The following is a 21,373-nucleotide window of genomic DNA, read 5'->3' on the forward strand; positions in this document are numbered from 1 at the left end:
ATATTTCAAGCAAATTCATGGGATGGTTAGACAGTGGTAAGCTGGCTCCTGTTCTTTCTCCCTGCGTGTGCTTCCAACTTTTTTCATAGCTCCCCATTGGCCTGCAACATAAGAGCTTGTGTCTTCCAATTGGTTATAAATTTGATGGGTGTTGTCACTAGCTAATAGGAAGCAGCAGGTGGTGCACTCTAAGTAAGTTTGGTGAAAACTATTTTTTTCCAATGCATTGTTACTGCCTTGGGCTTGAACTGTACCCAATAGACAAGCTTCCCTTACAGACCATTGTCTATAGTCATAGGCCTATTCAGCCTGAAGCTAAATCTATTTTGGGATCCAGTTAATCAATTTGATATACTTACGTACATTATAGATATACATTCAGTAGGAGGAATACATAACCTTTCAGTAGGAAGTTTATTTGTTATTGATGATAAACCTACACTGCAGCAGCTTAGTAAGGAGGATGTGGTTATAGCCTGAGGTCTCAAAACTCGTGTTTAACACCTTGACTTTGCTCATAGATCCACAGATAACATTTTAGAAGCTCCTCCTCCACCATCTCTGTTTCTTCCAGACCCTCTTTCTCTAAAAAAAAAAAAAAAATTCTGTCATAGCTCATGATGTCGAACGTTTGTGCACTCACCTGCATGGCCGTCCTGGGATTTAATATTTTTCTGCTTTAAATGGATGCCAATAGTCATATGATCCACCCTTCACCCACCTGTGACTCTATGGAGCAGAGGCCAATGAACCAGATTAATAATTCGGTCATATTACGACAGGTGCTTATTAAGAGATCCCAGCAAAAAAGGAGGACTTCTCCAGCCAACTTAAAGTCAAGGGTCTTCATCCTTACGCCAAGCTTACTCAACTACTATGAACACCGAAATGGGGTGAGTAAAGTCACACTAGTTGCTCATAGAGAACATAGCTGTCTATTTAGATGATCATCCATCTTTGGTTTTTATCTATTGTAATTATTGTATTAAGAAATCTTTTTATTTGAATGATTTTAGTCGACTAAAATGTACTGGAGATTTTAATCAACTAAAATATGACTAAAACTAAAACAATTCAGATGACTAAAATACGATTAAATCTAAAAGGGCATTTTAGTCAAAAGAATATGGCTAAAACTAAATACAGTAAAGCCTTGGTTTGAGAGCAACTTGGTTTGAGAGTATTTTACAAGACAAGCAAAATGTAAAAAAATGTTTTGACTTGATATACAAGCGATGTCTTGATATACAAGTAGCGTCATGTCACAACTGAGTATAAAAGAGAAGAGAGGCGTCTCTAAGTGTAACAGTATGGTTACATTTAATGAAGGTATAACATTAAGCAACATATTGCTACACTTAAGCTGGCCATGTACCTATAGATTATCTGCAAAGTTTCTATGGTTAGATGGAAAAAGTGCAACAGATTTCTCCATGTACACTAAACTGTGTAGATGGAGGAATCTCCCACTTTTTCCATCTGACCAGGGGCAGACTTACCATTCGGCCACTTGGGCACTGCCCAAGGGCCCCATGCCACTAAGGGGCCCCATCAGGGTTGCCAGCCTCAATAAAACCAGGGACAGTATGTAAAAATCTGTGTTTTTTTTTAAATCCCAAGATTATAGCTGCTTCGCCTCTCCAGTACCTTTTCAGTGTGTGTATGTGTATTCTGTGTGTGTATACTATGTGTGTATATTGTGTGTCTGTGTGTGTATACTGTATGTGTGTTTGTGTATACTGTGTGGCCCCATAATCTTCTCCTATTGCCCAGGGGCCCCATAATCTCCTATTGCCTGGGGGCCCCATAATCTTCTCCTATTGCCCAGGGGCCCCATAATCTCCTATTGCCCGGGGGCCCCATGAGTTGTCAGTCCGCCCCTGCATCTGACCATAGAAAATCTGCAGATAAGCTATAGGTGTATGGCCAGTCTTAGAGACGCCTCTCTTCTCTTTTATACTCTGTAGGCCCTGCTGGATTTTGCTTCTAATCCCCTTGTGGCGGCTTCCATTTGTCAATGGACATTTTATGGTTACACAACCTGGTCACATTGCTAGAATCTTTTTATATGGACTATATACTGAAGGACTTATGACTAAATGGTTGTGGAATGAATCATCAGAGTTTCCATTATTTCTTAAAATTTGCTTTGATATACAAGTGCTTTGGATTACAAGCATGTTTCGGGAACAAATTATGCTTGCAATTCAAGGTTTTACTGTAGAAGTTTGACATCAACATTAACACTGCTCTTATGACTCATATGCCGCGTACACACGATCGAACTGTCTGGCAGACTTAGTCCGGCAAACAATCCGGCAAACAATCCGCCGGACTTTCTAACGAACAGACTTGGCCACGCACGGACACTACGAAAGTCCGGCGATTTCTAACGTGATGACGTACAGCACGACGGGACTAGAAAAAGAAGTTCAATAGCCAGTAGCCAATAGCTTCCTTCTCGTACTTGCTTCTGAGCATACGTCATTCTTAGTCCGCCGGACTAGCACACTGACGAACAGATTGTCCGCTGAAAGCCAAGTCCGGCGGACAAATTTTGAGTCAAAACTACTTTCTAAGTCCGCCGGACTTTACGATGATTAAAAAGTCCGCTGGAGCCCACACACGATCGAATTGTCCGGCGTAATGCGGTCCGGCGTACAATTCGGTCGCGTGTACGCGGCATTACTATAATTTTTTATGCGATCAGCTGTTTTTAACATTTTTTTTTGTGTGTGATTCCAGCCACTATCCTTCATGAGGAATAATCATCTGTTGCATCTGTGCTATAAACCTGGTTCTGGATGTAGAGTTGGCCAAAAGGGAATAAATGAATGCTCTGCATGTCTCCATCCAATAACCTAAAATGAGAAATAATACTCTTATTTTTGGGATTTGTGATCGAATAAAATATGTAAACATGTATTGTTCTAAGAAGGATGTACTGTGCATTGCAGGACATTTCTAAAATCTCACACACAAAAAAAAAGGAAACTACTTTTTTATGTACCGTATTTATCGGCGTATAACACGCACTTTTCCCCCCCTAAAATCAGAGGGAAATCGGGGGTGCGTGTTATACGCCGATCCCCCGCTGTTGCCGTTCTCTGCGGCATCCGGGTATTTACGGCCGCACTTGGCCGTTCTCGGCTATCTTTGGCCGTTCTCGGCTATTTTCAGCCTCGCTCTACCGAGAACGGCCGAGTGTGGCCGAAAATATCTGAGAACGGCCGAAAATAGCCGAGAACGGCCGAGTGTGGCCAAAAATACCTGGAAGCCGCCGAGAACTACCGAGCGCCGCCAAGATACACAGGACATCCGCTCTGTGTCTTGGTGGCACCATTTTTAAATGGCAAACACACTGACAAGGCTGCAATGGAAGGCTGCAATGCAAGGCTGCAAACGACTGACAAGGCTGAAATAGCATTAATATTCTTACATTTTTTTTTGAAAAAAACATTTGAAAAATTTTTTTTTTTTAACCACTTTCAGACCGGACCATTTTGCTGGTAAATGACCAGAGGTCTTTTTACAATTTGGCACTGCGCTGCTTTAACTGGTAATTGCGCGGTCATGCAATGTTGTACCCAAACAAAATTTGCGTCCTTTTCTTCCCACAAATAGAGCTTTCTTTTGATGGTATTTGATTGCCTCTGCAATTTTAATTTTTTTGCGATATAAATGGAAAAAGACCGCAAATTTTGAAAAAAAATTATATTTTCTACTTTTTGTTATTAGAAAAATCCAATAAACTCAATTTTAGTCATACATTTAGGCCAAAATGTATTCAGCCACATGTCTTTGGTAAAAAAAAAGTCAATAATTGTATATTTATTGGTTTGCGCAAAAGTTGTCACATCTACAAACTAAGGTACGTTTTCTGGAATTTACGCAGCTTTTAGTTAACGACTGCCTATCTCATTTCTTGAGCTGCTAAAATGGCAGGGCAGTACAAAACCCCCCCAAATGACCCCATTTTGGAAAGTAGACCCCCTAAGGAAATTGATAAGTGGCATGTTGAGCCCATTGAATATTTTATTTTTTTGCCTCAAGCAATTGAATAATGACAAAAAAAAAAAATTTTTTTTTTTTTTACACAAAGTTGTCACTAAATGATATATTGCTCACACATGCTATGGGCATATGTGAAATGACACCCCAAAATAAATTCTGCTGCTTCTCCTGAGTACGAGGATACCACATGTGTGGGATTTTTTGGGAGCCTAGCCGCGTACGGGGCCCCGAAATCCAAGCACCGCCTTCAGGTTTTCTAAGGGCGTAAATATTTGACTTCACTCCTCACTACCTATTACAGTTTTGAAGGCCATAAAATGCCAAGATGGCACAAAACCCCCACAAATGACCCCATTTTAGAAAGTAGACACCCCAAGCTATTTGCTGAGAGGCATGTTGAGTCCATGGAATATTTTATATTTTGCCACAAGTTGCGGGAATATTACAAACTTTAATTTTTTTTTATTTTTTTTTCACAAAGTTGTCACTAAATGATATATTGTTCACACATGCCATGGGCATATGTGAAATGACACCCCAAAATAAATTCTGCTGCTTCTCCTGAGTACGGGGATACCACATGTGTGGGATTTTTTGGGAGCCTAGCCGCGTACGGGGCCCCGAAAGCCAAGAACCGCCTTCAGGTTTTCTAAGGGCGTAAATATTTGACTTCACTCCTCACTACCTATTACAGTTTTGAAGGCCATAAAATGCCAAGATGGCACAAAACCCCCACAAATGACCCCATTTTAGAAAGTAGACACCCCAAGCTATTTGCTGAGAGGCATGTTGAGTCCATGGAATATTTTATATTTTGCCACAAGTTGCGGGATAATTACAAACTTTAATTTTTTTTTATTTTTTTTTCACAAAGTTGTCACTAAATGATATATTGCTCACACATGCCATGGGCATATGTGAAATGACACCCCAAAATAAATTCTGCTGCTTCTCCTGAGTACGGGGATACCACATGTGTGGGATTTTTTGGGAGCCTAGCCGCGTACGGGGCCCCGAAAGCCAAGAACCGCCTTCAGGTTTTCTAAGGGCGTAAATATTTGACTTCACTCCTCACTACCTATTACAGTTTTGAAGGCCATAAAATGCCAAGATGGCACAAAACCCCCACAAATGACCCCATTTTAGAAAGTAGACACCCCAAGCTATTTGCTGAGAGGCATGTTGAGTCCATGGAATATTTTATATTTTGCCACAAGTTGCGGGAAAATTACAAACTTTTTTATTTTATTTATTTTTTTCACAAAGTTGTCACTAAATGATAGATTGCTCACGCATGCCATGGGCATATGTGAAATGACACCCCAAAATAAATTCTGCTGCTTCTCCTGAGTACGGGGATACCACATATGTGGGACTTTTTGGGAGCCTAGCCGCGTACGGGGCCCCGAAAACCAAGCACCGCCTTCAGGCTTTCTAAGGGCGTTACAGTTTTGAAGGCCATAAAATGCCAAGATGGGACAAACGCCCCCCAAATGACCCCATTTTGGAAAGTAGACACCCCTAAATTTAGGGGTACACTAGTGAGACTAGGTAATAAATGGCGGGTGCCCTGAAACTATAAAAAAATAACTAACCAACCAGCGTCACTTGTAACCGTTATATGGTGATCACTGGTGAAAGGGTTAACTAGGGGGCAATCAGGGGGCTTTATGCGGTAGTATATGGGGGTCCCTGGCGCTATAAAAAGCTGCGGCGAACCTAAATACCTACCTGCCTAACTAGCGTCACCTGTGACACTAATACAGCGATCAGAAAAACGATCGCTTATTAGGCTGGGTTCACACTGGAGCGATGCAGGAACGCCACAAATCCGCGGCAGGTTCCCGCATCGCATGCCTCCCGGCGGCAGTTCACACTGCCCTATGCGAACTGCTGGGAGTGTCAGTGAAATGTTAATGACACCCCCAGATCAGTTCGCATATCGCAGTGCGATCTGTAAACTCGGATCGCATGGTGTGAACACCCATGCGATCCGATTCTGCTGCGGACCAAAAAAAGGGTCCCGTGCGAGTTTGCGGCGGGTGCGGCGGGTGCGACACGAATTCAGCCATACTATCTGTATGGCTGAACTCGAATCGCACAGAGATCGGATGTGATTTGCACTGCAGTGCGGTGCGAATCACATTCGTTCTCAAACCGCTGCAATGTGAACCCAGCCTTAGTGACACTGGCGACGGGGGGTGATCACGGGGTTAAACCTTTATTGGGGGGGTTAGGGGGGTACCTTAGAACTAAAGGGGGCTAACCCTAACTGCCCTAACAGTTATTACAGTCACAAATGACACCCGCCGGGTGATCAGGGGGTTAAACCTTTATTAGGTAATAAATGGCGGGTGCCCTGAAACTATAAAAAAATAACTAACCAACCAGCGTCACCTGTAACAGTTATATGGTGATCACTGGTGAAAGGGTTAACTAGGGGGCAATCAGGGGGCTTTATGCGGTAGTATATGGGGGTCCCTGGCGCTATAAAAAGTTGCGGCGAACCTAAATACCTACCTGCCTAACTAGCGTCACCTGTGACACTAATACAGCGATCAGAAAAATGATCGCTTATTAGGCTGGGTTCACACTGGAGCGATGCGGGAACGCCACAAATCCGCGGCGGGTTCCCGCATCGCATGCCTCCCGGCGGCAGTTCACACTGCCCTATGCGAACTGCTGGGAGTGTCAGTGAAATGTTAATGACACCCCCATATCAGTTCACATATCGCAGTGCGATCTGCAAACTCGGATCGCATGGTGTGAACACCCATGCGATCCGATTCTGCTGCGGACCAAAAAAAGGGTCCCGTGCGAATTTGCGGCGGGTGCGGCGCGAATTCAGCCATACTATCTGTATGGCTGAACTCGAATCGCACAGAGATCGGATGTGCTTTGCACTGCAGTGCGGTGCGAATCACATTCGTTCTCATAAACCGCTGCAATGTGAACCCAGCCTTAGTGACACTGGCGACGGGGGGTGATCACGGGGTTAAACCTTTATTGGGGGGGTTAGGGGGGCACATTAGAACTAAAGGGGGCTAACCCTAACTGCCCTAACAGTTATTACAGTCACAAATGACACCAATGCAAAAAAAAAAAAAAAATGCAATTGGTGTCACTGTGACTGGGGGGGGGCAGGGGTAATTGGGGGGTGATCGGGGGGTAAAGGGGGGGTGTGAGTGTGCCTGGCATGTTCTACTGTACGTGTGGTGTGTTGGTGCAACTCACTGATCCTCTCTCCTCGGTGCCGGAACGAAAAATACCGACACGGAGGAGAGATTACATCACTTCCTCTCCTGTGAGGAGAGGAAGTGATGTCACGGAGCATTTCTATTCGTCGGGAGCGATCGCGAGGGGGTGGCCATGAATGAATGGCCGCCCCCTCATCCCGGATCGCTCCCGAACGAATGCCGACCGCCGCAGGCACCGGGGGGGCCCGATCGGGCCCCCCACCCGCGGGAAGGCAGGGACTTATATATACGCCCATATGCCTGCCCGTGCCATTCTGCCGACGTATATCGTCGTGCGGCGGTCGGCAAGTGGTTAACTTACCAGAAACCCCTGTTGCTAGGCAGTCTTCCTAATCTGCCTCTTCCTACTCTGCGGTGATCTTCAGTCTTCTCTCCTCCTCGTGTTGTCTTCTGGGGAAGGTGGCGCAGTATGTTCTGGGAACTGTGTGTGTCCCAGAACACAGCACACCCCATTCACAAAGCGCCACACGACTCGCAAATGCGCAATAGGAAACGGGCAGCCACTGCCTGTTTCCCTTAGTGAGGATGGCAGCGCCGGGACACGATACAAGGGGCTTATCGGCCGGAGGGGGGGGTTTGACATCGTGGACGCCCTGGACAGGTAAGTGTCCTTATTAGTGTTTGTAGCTGCTGAATTGAAAACATTTTTTCTTACGCTGGAACACCCCTTTAAATCAAATTAGCTTTTTTTTTTAAGATAAGCTTGGTAACATATAGTGAAAGTTAATAAAACAAGCAGTTAATGGGGTGTTGGATTCTGCTCATTCTAGAGAATTTTCATATTTAACGTGTCTCGGGGAAATATTTAACTTTTTTTTTTTTACTTATACAATGCGTCCAATTACTATTCAGTATTTCTTCTATATTGTAACAAACAAAATTAAGTTGGAAGTAGGGTACAGCAAACTCTTCCCTCTAAAATCTGGAAGCTTCTGAGATGTTTGAAGACAATTGGATGTTCAGCCACAGTTCAATTACACATTTATTCTGGCTGTTGGAAACATAAAGCCCAAATGAACATATTATGAAACTGAGTTTAGGCCATGCAGAGGAGTGGTGGAAGTTCTTCAGACACCTCAGGCACTGGCTTTAAGGGGAGAAATCCTAGTCATTAGACAAGGTTTGTCAAGTCCCTTCTCTAGTTCTGGCTAGAAGGGCTGGATTTACATCTCAGGAGCCTATAGGCAGAGAATTCTGAAGCATCCCCCCCAAAAAAAAACGCTCACCCCTAAGCACAAAATTGTTCTGCAAGTTAAAAATGTTCCCTCCTAGTACAAATTTTCTCCCCCAATCCCCCCTCTTAGTACAGATCCTCTCCCCCAAATCTCCCCTCCCAGCACAAAACCTCTTCCCCACTAGTTGCGTAAATCTTCACCCCAAACCCCCCCCTTAGTAGAATCCCCCCCTCCTAGCACAAATCCCCTACAATCTGTCCTCTAAGCACAACCCCCTCCAAATGACCCTTCCCAGCACAAATCCCTATCCCCCCAAATTCTCCCCTCCTTGCACAAATCTTCCCCAATTCTGCCCGCTAACACATAAGTCCCTCCCCCATTCCTCCTTCTAGCACAAATCCCCCCCCCCCCCATTACCCTTCCCTTCCAATCTTGCAGGAGCAATGCGGAAAAAAATAATGTACATTTTGTTGTATATAATGAGATATGTGGACATGTGCTAGGAGTATATATGTGTGGTTTTGCTGTTGTAAAGAGTATCCTGATAAATTTTGTTGTATGTATACAATGAAAATAAAGTATATTATCATATATTATCTTATGAAAAAAAAAAGTTTTGCCTATAGTTCTACTTTAACTCAGTTGGGGGCACATTATTTATTAGAGATGTGCACACTGAAATATTTTGTTTCGGAATTTCGTTTTCGTCCGAAAAATACATTTATTTAGTTACTCCCGAAATTCGTTTTTATTTATTTTGTTTCGTTAAAAAATGCATTCGTCCGAAAATCCGAAATAATTAAGGTTGAATCTGTCATTGAAGGCTAATGGTGTCTGTAGAATGTTCTAAGAAGATTTGACAGAGCAGCTAAACTGTACGACGAGCAGCTAAATCGTACATTTCCGGTCGAATGTTCTGCCTACAAGCTATAGTAGAATTCTAATGTTGTATGACACTAGTAATAATTGTATTTATTAATTATTATTACTAGTCAACCAACATTAGAATTCTTCTATAGCCTATGGGCGGCGCATTTGACCATAAATGTCCTGTCGAATCTTTTCTCTCTATGTCAAATAATCTTGGACTAATAGAGTTAGGTTAGGCACATTCAACCATTTTTACTATTGTCTATAATGTCAAATCTTTTCTCTCTATGTCGAATCTTTTCTCTCTATGTTGAATCTTTTCTCTCTATGTCGAATCTTTTCTCTCTATGTTGAATCTTTTCTCTCTATGTAGAATAATCTTGGACTAAACCCTTGTACACACGGTCGGACATTCCGACGGAAAATATCCGATCGGACCGTGTTGTCAGATAATCCGACTGTGTGTGGGCTCCATCGGACTGTTTCCGACGGACAACACAAGTTTCGTACAAAATCCGTCAGACAAAATCCGACGGATTTTGGTGTCGGAATGTCCGACCGTGTGTACAAGGGCTAATAGAGTTAAGGTTAGGCAGATTCGACCACAGGTTCGATGGACACAGATGGCTATTGTCAGCGTCATGTCGAATCTCCTATCTATATCGAACTGTTGTCGCAACGAAAACAAAAATAAAGCATTTGTTTATGTTGGATCTTTTGGTTTTCGGATTCTGCACATTTGTTATCGTTTGTTAAAACGATAACGAAAATACCCAAAATTCTAACAAAAATGCATTTGGACAAAAACGAATGCACATGTCTATTATTTAGTAGTTTTGTTTTAGTGACAAAATCACTTTCAAGTAAAGTAAATTCTCACCAACAGGAACACAGACATCCATAAAAACCTCATAGAAGTTTTAACCCTTCTGCATTACAGGATATCCAAACTACAAAAACATGTTTTTCTCTTCTGGCTTTTCTTTTAAATATGTCTTGCTTAAATTAATTCTAATATTTTTTTACATTTTTTTAAAATAACAAACATGTTATACTCACCAGCTCTGTGCAATGGTTTTGCAAAGAGCAGCCCTGATTCTCCTCTTCTTGACGCTGCTGGCTCCTCCCCCTTGCTGAGTGCTCCCCATAGCAAGCTGCTTGCTATGGGGGCAGTCGTACGCGCTCGCTCCCGAACCAGCCAATGGCTCCCGCCGCTGGGTAACGAGGATAGAGAGAGCGGAGAGATCCTCTGCTCTCGTGCACATTGCAGGTTCGAGATCTAACTTATGTAAGTATAAGTGGGGCTTTGCACCCTGTAGGTTTTTTACCTTAATGCAGTGAATGCATTAGGCCCCTTTCACACTGAGGCGTTATTCAGGCACTACAGCGCTAAAAATAGGGCCTGTATAGCGCCTGAAAAAAGTGTCTCCTTTCACTCCAGTGTGAAAGCCCAAGGGCTTTCACACTGGAGCGGTGCGCTAGAAGGACGGTAAAAAAAGTCCTGCTAGCAGCATCTTTGGAGCGGTCAAGGAGCGGTGTATTCACCGCTCCTAAACCACTCCTACCCATTGAAATCAATGGGGCAGCGCGAATATACCGCTGGCAACACGCCTCTACAGCGGCGCTTTGTGGGCGTTTTTTAACGCTTTTTCGTCCGCTGGAGGGGTTAAAACCGCCCGCTAGTGGCTGAATACCACCGCTAAAACGACGGTAAAGCGGCGTTAAAAATAGCGGCGCTTTACCGGCGACGCCCGCACCGCCCCAGTGTGAAAGGGGCCTTAGGGTAAAAAACATTTTACCTTTGCAATCACTTTAAAGCAACCCAAAAAAAACACTGCTAAAGAAGATGAAAAATAGGTAACATTCTGTAGGGCAGTGGCTTTGATCTTTGCCCTTTTGAAGAGCTATTGCACTATAAGAATCTTTTACAACCACAAACTTCTGAGGGTTTTAGATGCCTTTTTTCTGCTGGGTGCTATGGTTCCACTCTCCAGCTCGTATGTCACTACATATTTAAATAAAAAAATCTGCTTTGTCTAGAGATTTTCTCCAAAGCACTTTTTTTCTGCTGCTGTATGTCCTCAGTCTGACCAGCATCAATTATCCCACTTCCTCTGAGTCCAGGTCATTCTGGACCTGACGCAGCCTGTGGTTGGATAGTGAAAGGAGAAGCAACAAAGTGATCAGCTACTCTTTCTGTCACTCTGCTTTCTGTTCCTATCAACATTCTTCTTCTCAGCACATGAACTAATTGGTTTCTTATATTCCTTAATATTGCTGTACATGGACTGCACCAGGCTAACACCAGGTCAAATTCAGGTACTTACACTGCTTGCATAAAAAAAGACATTTAATGATTTATTAACCGCTTGCCGACTGGCTCACGCCGATATACGTTGGCAGAACAGCACCTACAGGCAGATTAACTTACCTGTATGTTGCCCTTTAATAATCGGTTTGCGAGCACGCGTGCGTGCCGCAACCTCCATGAGCGCGATCACAGGTCCCGTGGACTCGATGTCCGCGGGGATACCCGCGATCATCTCATGGAGAGGAAGAATGGGGAAATGCTAATGTAGACAAGTATTTCTCCGTTCTGCCTAGTGACACTGTCACTGATCACAGCTCCCTGTGCGGTGATCAGTGTCGTGTCACACACAGCCCATCCCCCCACAGTTAGAATCAGTCCCTAGGACACACTTAACCCCTACAGCACCATCTAGTGGTTAACCCCTTCACTGCCAGTCACATTTACACAGTAATCAATGCATTTTTAATTGCACTGATCGTTGTATAAATGTGAATGGTCCCAAAATCACTCTGAAAGTGTCCAATCTGTCCGCCATAATGTCGCAGTCACAATAAAAATCACTGATCACCACCATTACTAGTAAAAAAAAAATATATATTACTAAAAATGCCATAAAACTATCCCCTATTTTGTAGACGCTATATAAACTGAGAGGAAAAATGTTTTTTTTTTATATATATATTTTTGGGGAAAATTTATTATAGCAAAAAGTAAAAAATAATGAGTTTTTTTCAAAATTGTCGCTATTTTTTTGTTTATAGCGTAAAAAATAAAAACCACAGAGGTGATCAAATACCACCAAAAGAAAGCGACACAGTGCCAAATCGCAAAAAGTGCTCTGGTCTTTGGGCAGCCAAATGGCGATCAGAGGTGCTGTGTGTTAGTCTGACACACCGCAACTCCGATCGTGGTATGAAGCCTCTGACAGAAGCTTACCACGTGATCAGCTCTGACCAATCACAGATGATCTTTGGGTGAACCAAGAAGTGTCGGTAAACGGCTTTCCTCAGCTGACAGAGAGAGAGACGATCGGTGGCTCTCTCTGTCAGGGGGAGGGGGGATCTGTGCACATTGATTCAGCACAGCCCCCATCAAAAGGTGCCCATCAGCTGCCAATCAGTGCCCAACGCCTGCCAGCCCGATCCCCTTAATTAATGCCTGTCAGTGCCCATAACAGTGCCAATCAGTGCGCAAAAAGTGCCAATCAGTGCCTCATCAGTAATGCCTGTCAGTAGCTCCTCATCAGTGCTGCCTATCTACTACCACCTATCAGTGCCCATCAGTTTTTTGTTTTTAATTGTCTGCCTTTTTTGTTGATAGCGCAAAAATTAAAAACCGCAGAGGTGATCAAATACCACCAAAAGAAAGCTCTATTTGTGGGAAGAAATGATAAAAAATTTGTTTGCATGACCACGCAATTGTTGTTTAAATTTCAACAGCGCTGAAAGCTAAAAATTGTCCTGGGCGGGAGGGGGGGAAAGTGCCTGGTAAGGAAGTGGTTAAAAATCTGAATGTCATTCAGTTAGGGTTTACATCTATTTTATATCTATTTATGAGGTTTTTGTGGGAATTGGTTGTGTTGGTATGTAAACACAAGCTTCAAAACGGTCAAGGATTGTCTTACTATTATAATATGATATATGCAGGGAAATTTCAATTTTGTATAATTATTTATATTATTATTATGATTTTTTTTTTGTTTTGGATAGAGTGTGGAAAAATAAGGGCTCTCACACATAGGCAACTGGGCCAGTCCAATGTAATTGCTGGTGTATTTCCTCCTCCCGGGCAGCCCAGGTCCTAATGACATGAAATGATGTATTCTGCTGGTGTGAACACGGGTACAGCGTACAGGCATGTGCAAAAAATAGAAAACAAAAATTTAGCCCTTCCCTGTTCAACTAGAAATGTGTTTTGGCTGGAGTTGAGCTTTAACTTATACAAAGATTAGCACAAAAATATTGGACACGTCCAGTCCTTAAAATATTCATCGACCCCAGATCGAGAAAACTGCTGTCTTTCTCGGAGCTGCAGACTAAACACGACCTCCCCCAGCGGACGTTCTACAGTTACCTACAGATCAGACATTTTGCGCAAACAATAGCTCCGAGACTCCAATTCTCCCCGCCCACTCCCTTTGAACTGATTATACTCGAGGGACGGAACCGCAGGGGAATGATATCAGATATCTACCGCATCCTTAACTCGCACCACTTTCACGCAAAGGGCAAGCACAAGTATATGCTGCGATGGGAAAGAGAGTTGGGTGAGGAACTTCCTCTGGAAGTTTGGCAGGGGATATGGAGGCAGGCGGCCAAATCCTCCCTGTGTACCCTTTATAAAGAAAACTTTTATAAAATTCTCTACCACTGGTACCAGACCCCAGCTGTGCTCCACAAAATCTATCCCTCCGCCTCTGATCGATGCTGGCGCTGTCTACAGGACAGGGGTACCTTATTCCATATATACTGGTCTTGCCCTTTGATAGCCCCGTTCTGGACATCAATCCAACAGCTCCTTGGCCGGGTATTTGGGGTGCCTGTCCCGTTTGTGCCCAAGTTCTTTCTATTTGGCCTGTCCCAACCGCGGATGGCTAAGCCGTCCCGGCAGCTCCTGCGGCATATTCTTACCGCAGCCCGTTGTCTAATAGCCCTTAACTGGAAGAGTCGACTGGCCCCATCTATGGAGGCCCTCTACTCCAGGATTAAGGATGTGGAATTAATGGAGAAGATGACGGCCAGAGTGAGGGACAGGCTGGAGGAATTTGACCGAGTATGGGAGAGATGGCGGCTGCGGGAAGACTAGGGGCGAATTGGTTAAGGTATGGCGACCTGGATCTCTGGCACTTTCTTCTCTTTCTTTTCTTTCTCCTTTCTCTCTTTTTCTTTCTCACCTCTCCTGTTTTTATAGCGGTTCTCATCTGCTATGCATTTTGTGTTTTGCATGGGCCGCATGGCAGCTCGCACTGGGTCGTGGGGGTTATGGGGTGGGCGGCTGACTTTTGGTGTCCTCCGCCCCCTGACACTCTGTCGCCCGAACTACTGGATTCTATTGCACATGCCTGTGCTCTGTTGCTGCCTGTCACATATCTATATTTACTCTTGCATAGCCCTATAAATGTTTGCCTTTCATTGCACTTCTGTACTGTTTATATACCTATGCTATCACTGACAGTGAATAAAACGTTATTTGGAAAAAAAAAATGTTCATCAAGTTCATCTCTAAGGCACAACAGGAAGAAATGAAAATATTCAAAAAATTTGTTGTATCGGACAATAATATTGGCTTGTGCCTACCATAAGTATTATTGTCAATATGGCATATCCTGGGTAATTGGTTAGAAGCACCTAGTAAGAAACGTTATGATATACTGCGGCAGGGAGGCCGCACTGCCCTGGATTTCGTATCTGATACTTAATCCAACACTTCCAGGTAGGGAGTGCGATCGCCGCCCCGGCTGTGTGGGTGATTTGGCACAGCACAAGCTGATCAGTGGGTGATGATCAGTTCTATCACATCAGGGAAGAGAGTTCTGTTTTGTAAACAACACAGAACTCCAAACACTAACTGGAGATCCTGCTTTTTTATTCCCTGCAAAGCAGGGGAAAAAACAGCAAGATTTCTTAGTAAAAGCACCACATAACAAATACATTACACACAGTTAGGCACATATTTAACCCCTGGCTAACCCCTAGATGTCAACCCCTTCCAAGAAAGTGTCATTAGTGCAGTGGCAGTGTTTAGTATTAGCATTGATCACTGCATTAGTGTCATTGTTGATGTCAGTTAGTCGGTTAGTGTACTCCCCAGCCAGCGTCAGCTAGTGTCAGATTGCCCGCCATACTATCACAGTCCCACTATAAGTTGTTGATCACAGCCATTACTAGTATAAAAGGATAAACAAAAATTCCAGTATCTGTACCAGATGCTATAACTTTCACACAAACCAAATAATATACACTTATCAGGATTTTATTTATTTATTTATTTATTTTTAGCAAAGACATGTAGCAGAATACATTTTGGCCTAAATCCATCAAGAATTTTTTTTTTTTTAATTGAATATGTTTTATAGCAGAAAGTAAAAAATATCGTTTTTTTTCTCAAAAATTTATTTTTTGTCTTTTATATCGCAAAAAATTAAAAAACAGTGGTGATCAAATACCATCAAAAGAAAGCTCTATTTGTATGGAAAAAAATTATATGAATTTCGTTTGAGTACAGTGTTGCATGACCATGCAATTGCGAGTTAAAGTAGCGCAGTGCTGAATTACAGCATCGCATGACTGCGCAATCGGCAGTTAAAGTAGCGCAGTGCCGAATAGCAAAAAATAATCCCCGTCATGAAGGGTGTAATACCAAAATGGGACAATTAATGGCATCCCACATTCCTGTTTAATAAACATTTTAAATTAACTTCCAAGCAAGTAAAACATTTCTTACCAAGAGCTCCTAACCACTTAAAGCGGAGGTCCACCCTAAAGTGGACCTCCACTCATCGGAACCCTCCTCCCCTCCGGCGCCACAATTGGCACCTTTCAGGGGGGAGGGGGGTGCAGATACCTGTACAGTACAGGTATTCTGCACCCACTTCCGGGATAGCTCTCTGCGGAAAGGGGAGTAGATTACGCCCCTTTCCGCAAGTGCCCGCCCCTTTCCGCAAGTGCCCCGCTGCCTGCTGGGAAACACACAGATCCCAGAGGCAGCGGGGACCGTCCTTATTGCGCAGCGCGATTCGCGCATGCGCAGTAGGGAACCGGGAAATGAAGCCGAAAGGCTCCATTTCCTGATTTCCATACCCAAGATGGCGGCGGCAGCACCCGACAGACGATCTAGAGATCGGCTTCGGGTGCCGACATCGCGGGCGCGCTGGACAGGTAAGTGTCACTATTTTAAAAGTCAGCAGCTGCAGTATTTGTAGCTGCTGGCTTTTAAAAAAAAAAAAAACGCGGAGTCCCGGCGGACTCCCGCTTTAATAAGGATTTTCCAGTCGCAATTAGAGAGTTATGCCGTGTACACACGGCCGGACTTTTCGACAACAAAGGTCCGACGGAATGAATCCGTTGGACAATTCGACCGTGTGTGGGCTTCATCGGACCTTTGCTGTTGAAAAATCAGACGGACTTTAGATTTAGAACATGTTTCAAATCTTTCAGACGGACTCGAGTCCGGTCAAAAAAATCAGTTCGTCTGTATGCTAGTCGAAAACCGACGCTAGGGCAGCTATTGGCTACTGGCTATGAACTTCCTTATTCTAGTCCGGTCGTACGTCATCACGTTCGAATCTGTTGGCCTTTGGTGTGATTGTGTGTAGACAAGTCTGATTCGACGGAAGTCCGTCGAACGTCTGTCAAAGGGTCCGACAGAATTCAGTCCGTCAAAGTCCACTTTGTGTACACTGCATTAGAAGCTGCAGACAAGGTTCATAATCAGGCCTGTTCACACCTACAAGTAACACGGGTCTACTTCCCCTTTAAAGTACAACCCCCCCCCCCCCCCCCCCCGTGGGAACCACAGCACAAACAATTCTCAGCTGTACAGGTCCAGCGCTATTGCACACCTACCAGATCCTGCCAGCTCGTCATGTAAGTTGGTAGAACTATGTTTGACCCTGAACTTGAAGTCCTACTTCAGTGTCACTGGAGATGCTAGGCAACTTTGGCTCCTGCACTTTCTCACTTCTATTCTGTTGTTTCACACAGCCACTAAATCGTTCCACAACGATATGAGTCACTGAACATTTAAAGATCAACGCAATCATTTCCTAAAATACTTTGCATCAGTGGGAATATTTTGATAGCTATTTAGAGAAAGATTTTTGTCTGCACTATCATATCAAAATAATATGACATATTGGAAAATCTGTTGCACAATGCACAGCGCCCCCCATAGGCTTGAATAGGGCTGTATACTGATTCTCTATAAAATATGCAGGCTACCACCTTCTATTGAGAACGTAGTTGCCTGGTTGTAATGCAAAAGTTTCAATACCTCTAGTGCCTTGTACACACGGTTGGAATTTCCGACAGAAAGTCAGACGGGAGCTTTTAATCGTATATTCCGATCGCGTGTATGCCCCAATTTTACGTTGAAAATTCTGACGGACCTAGAAGAGAGCATGTTCTATATTTTTCCGACGGAACAAATTTCTATCGGGAAAACCGCTCGTCTGTATGCTGTTCTGACATACCAAAAATGAAGCATGCTCTGAAGCAAGTACGAGACAGAAGCTATTGGCTACTGGCTATTGAACTTCCTTTTTCTAGTCCCGTCATATGTGTTGTACTTCACCGCGTTCTTGACAGTCGGAATTTGGTGTGTTCATGTGTACGCAAGACAGCTTCAGCGGAATTCCGTCGGAAAAACCTTCATGCCGCGTACACACGATCGGACTATCCGGCAGAAAAACCGTCGGACTTTGAAGCAGAGGTCCGCCGGACTTTCTGAACGAGTGGACCTGCCCACACACGACCAGACTTTTCCAGCGGACCAGGTGCGGCCGACAAACCGCCAGACTATGGCGGGAGTCTGCCGGACTTTTGAAATGAACGGACTTGCCCACACACGGAGGAAAGTCCGTTCATTTTGAACGCGGCTCCAGGTAGACGGGACTAGTGAAGGAAGTCAATGTCGCTGCCTTCGGTATCGAACAGGACATAAGTTACTGACCCAGAACTAATTGTTATATAGAGAGTTCTGTTATTGACATTGCTTGCTTGTTCCTGGTCCGCAGTTTACAAAGCTCTGAGCTTGGAGATGGCCAGGCAACTAGCATTTTCATTAGGAAGTCAGACGTAACATATTACTTCTTTCAGTAAAAGTTTTATTTAATATTATAATATAATGACAAGAAACTGACTGCAGTAACATAACAAACATTATTCTCTGTCCCCAGAAAGTACGTAGCCTCAGAGGTTTTGTCGAAGTGGCTCACATTAAATGTGTTGAAATTGTTACCACTGATGTCAGCATTGCCTGCAAGAACAAGTACGCCTTCCAGGTAATTGTTTTATTTCATTTGTTTTCGCAAAGCGTAGTACAAGATAAGTATAAAAGTTGTTTGTATATATACTCACTGTCCACTTTATTAGGTACACCTTGCTGACCATGTCCGTCCCTTTGTGACTACAGTGTACCCATCTTCTGATGGTTACTTTCAGCATGTGTATGTGGATGTGCATCCGACATATCTACAACTGCATGATACTACCATGTCAATATGAACCAAAATCTCTGTGGCATGTTTCCAACACCTTGTTGAATCTATGTCACAAAGAATTAAGGCACTTCTGAAGGTAAAAGGGGTGCAACTCTGTTCTGTCAAAAGAGCCAACTCATCAAAATCTTCAATCACGTCACTTCCGGTGACTCTCCAGCAACAGATTTTGCAGATTTCAACAACAGCATACAAACTAGGGTACACGATATGAGTGGACATTGTTAGTCCACCCGCTAATATCCAACAACATGGCTGCCTCCAAAGCAGCGACAACTTTTTTACTTCTTAGCTGACGTTCTGTCAAAACAGCCAACTCGTCGCGTACCATAGTGTATACACTGCCGGTGCAATTACTGCTGCTGGAGAGTCACCGGAAGTGAGGTTTTGGTCCATATTGATATGGTAGCATCAGGACCTTGCTGCAGATTTGTCGGCTGCACATCCACATTCCCATGCTGGAAGAAGCCATCAGAAGATGGAGCTCACACTCCAAAGACATGCAGGTAGGTTAATTGGCTTCTGTCCCAAATTGGCCCTAGTATGTGAATGGGGACCTTAGATTGTGGGCTCCTTGAGAGTAGGGACCAATGTGAGTGTGCAATGTACAGGGATAGGGGTAGACACTCACTCAGGTTGAACTGGATGGACTAGTGTCTTTATTCAACCTTACTAACTATGAAACTATGAAACACTGTAGTCATAAAGGAATGGACATGGTCAGCAACAATACTCAAGTAGGCTGTGGCATTTCAACAATGCTCACTTGGTACTAAGGGGCCAAAAGTGTTCCAAGAAAATATCCCCCACACCTTTACACTACCACCACCAGCCTGAACCATTGATACAAGACAGGATAAACAGACCCCTGACATCTCCCCTTTGAGACAGAGAAAGAGGCTGAGGACAGAGATTCCCCAGTCCCTTTCTCAGCATTGAAGATGAATGGACAGGAGACAGCGGCTCCTGTCCATTCATAAACTGAGCATAGTAACACACAGGTTGTTCTGTTCAGTTTTCACAGAAATTAATACAAAAAATGGTTCTGGACAGCCACACTCCAAAAAAAACACCTTTTATTCAAAAAAACACACAAAATCCAAAATGCATGTCAAAGCAGAACAAGACAGCTGATGCGTTTCGCACTACACACAGTGCTTAGTCATAGTAAGTCATAGCAATAAGCAAAAAGTGTGGCTGTCCAGAACCATTTTTTCATTTATTGCCATATGCATTGCTGGCACCTGTGGCTTCTTTAGCTGGGTGGAGATCTTTTGTCACTAAACGATCCTCCTGGAGCGGTGACACTCTCTCCCTTACTTTGATTAATGGACTCAGTTTTCACAGGACACAGGAGCGATCTTGTTCACTGTGTACAATTCAAAAAAAGAAGGGGCCTGCAAATGACCGGTCCCTTCCTCCGCTTTCCATCCTGACAGATCCCCACAGCCGGTGGGAGAGGATAGGAGGGAATCTGGCTGTAGTGGATGAGGTAGGGCGGAAGAAGAGGACAGGGAGCTGGAGAAGAACAGAGGGATGAGGGGTGCCGTAGAAGAAGGGGGGGGGGGAGAAGAGCAGGGGGGTAGAAGGACACAGAGGGGGGCTGGAGGAGGAGGATACAGGGAAAAGTCTGGAATGATCGATGCAGCAGGAGGGACAGCTGTCATCATCGATCTCCCTGTATAGCTTTTTAGTCGACAGCCGCAGGAGGGAGAGAAGGAGAAGCGGATGTCGGCTATACAGGGAGATCGGTGTTCACAGCTATCCCTCCTGCTGCACCCATCATCCCCGACTGTGAACCAGGGGACCATCCAGGATCAGCCCCACAGCCCGGATATTGGGCAGCATTTGCGGGTGTCCAGGAGCCGTCCCCAAAATACGGGAGGCTCCCGCACCTCACTGGAGACTTGGGATGTCTGCTATTTTCTCTAGCACACTACTAGAGGGTGCTACACTTCTCTGAATCATTTAGATGTTCATTGGCAAACTTCAGACGGGCCTGTACAAGTGATTTCAATCTATGGCAGCATATTGTGTTACTAGTGGTTTGTTTGGTGACTGTGGTCCCAACTGCCTTGAGATCATTCACTCGTCCCATGTAGTTCTGGGCTGATCCCTCACTTTTCTCATGATTATCCTTATCCTATGAGACAAAATATTGCATGGAGCTCCAGACTGAGGGCTAGTGACGGTTGTTTAGTATTTATTCCATTTGCGAAAAATCGCTCTAAGCCCTTGTACACACGGTCGGAGATTCCGACGGAATGTGCCCAATCGGACCGTTTTGTCGGATAATCCGCTTGTGTGTGGTCTTTATCGGACTGTTTACATCTGAGTATTCCAACTTGTCCGTAAAATTATCCAACAACATGATCCGATCGGACCTTGTCCGATCATGTGTAGAGAATTCCGATCGGACAAAGTGCCACGCATGCTCAGATCAAATTCCTACACCAAAGCTATTGGCTACTAGCCTTAACCACTTGCTTACTGGGCACTTAAACCCCCCTCAGTCCCAGACCAATTTTCA

The 21,373-nt window shown here is 44.2% G+C and overlaps 1 protein-coding gene across 1 annotated transcript in view; it reads left to right on the top strand.

The window, feature by feature from the left end:
• Positions 1 to 563: 563 nt before the first annotated feature.
• The window catches only part of ITK (IL2 inducible T cell kinase), a 112,746-nt gene continuing 91,936 nt past the window's right edge, over positions 564 to 21,373 (top strand). Inside the window, exons 1-2 of the mRNA XM_077468402.1 lie at positions 564 to 893; positions 18,523 to 18,627. Coding sequence (XP_077324528.1) covers positions 684 to 893; positions 18,523 to 18,627 — 315 coding nt within the window. The 5' untranslated portion in view covers positions 564 to 683. The remainder of the gene's footprint in view (positions 894 to 18,522; positions 18,628 to 21,373) is intronic.

The sequence above is a fragment of the Lithobates pipiens genome, unplaced genomic scaffold (genome assembly GCF_037356315.1).
Source record: "Lithobates pipiens isolate NorthernLeopardFrog02 unplaced genomic scaffold, aLitPip1_a1.2 Scaffold_8, whole genome shotgun sequence".
Classification (NCBI taxonomy): domain Eukaryota; kingdom Metazoa; phylum Chordata; class Amphibia; order Anura; family Ranidae; genus Lithobates; species Lithobates pipiens.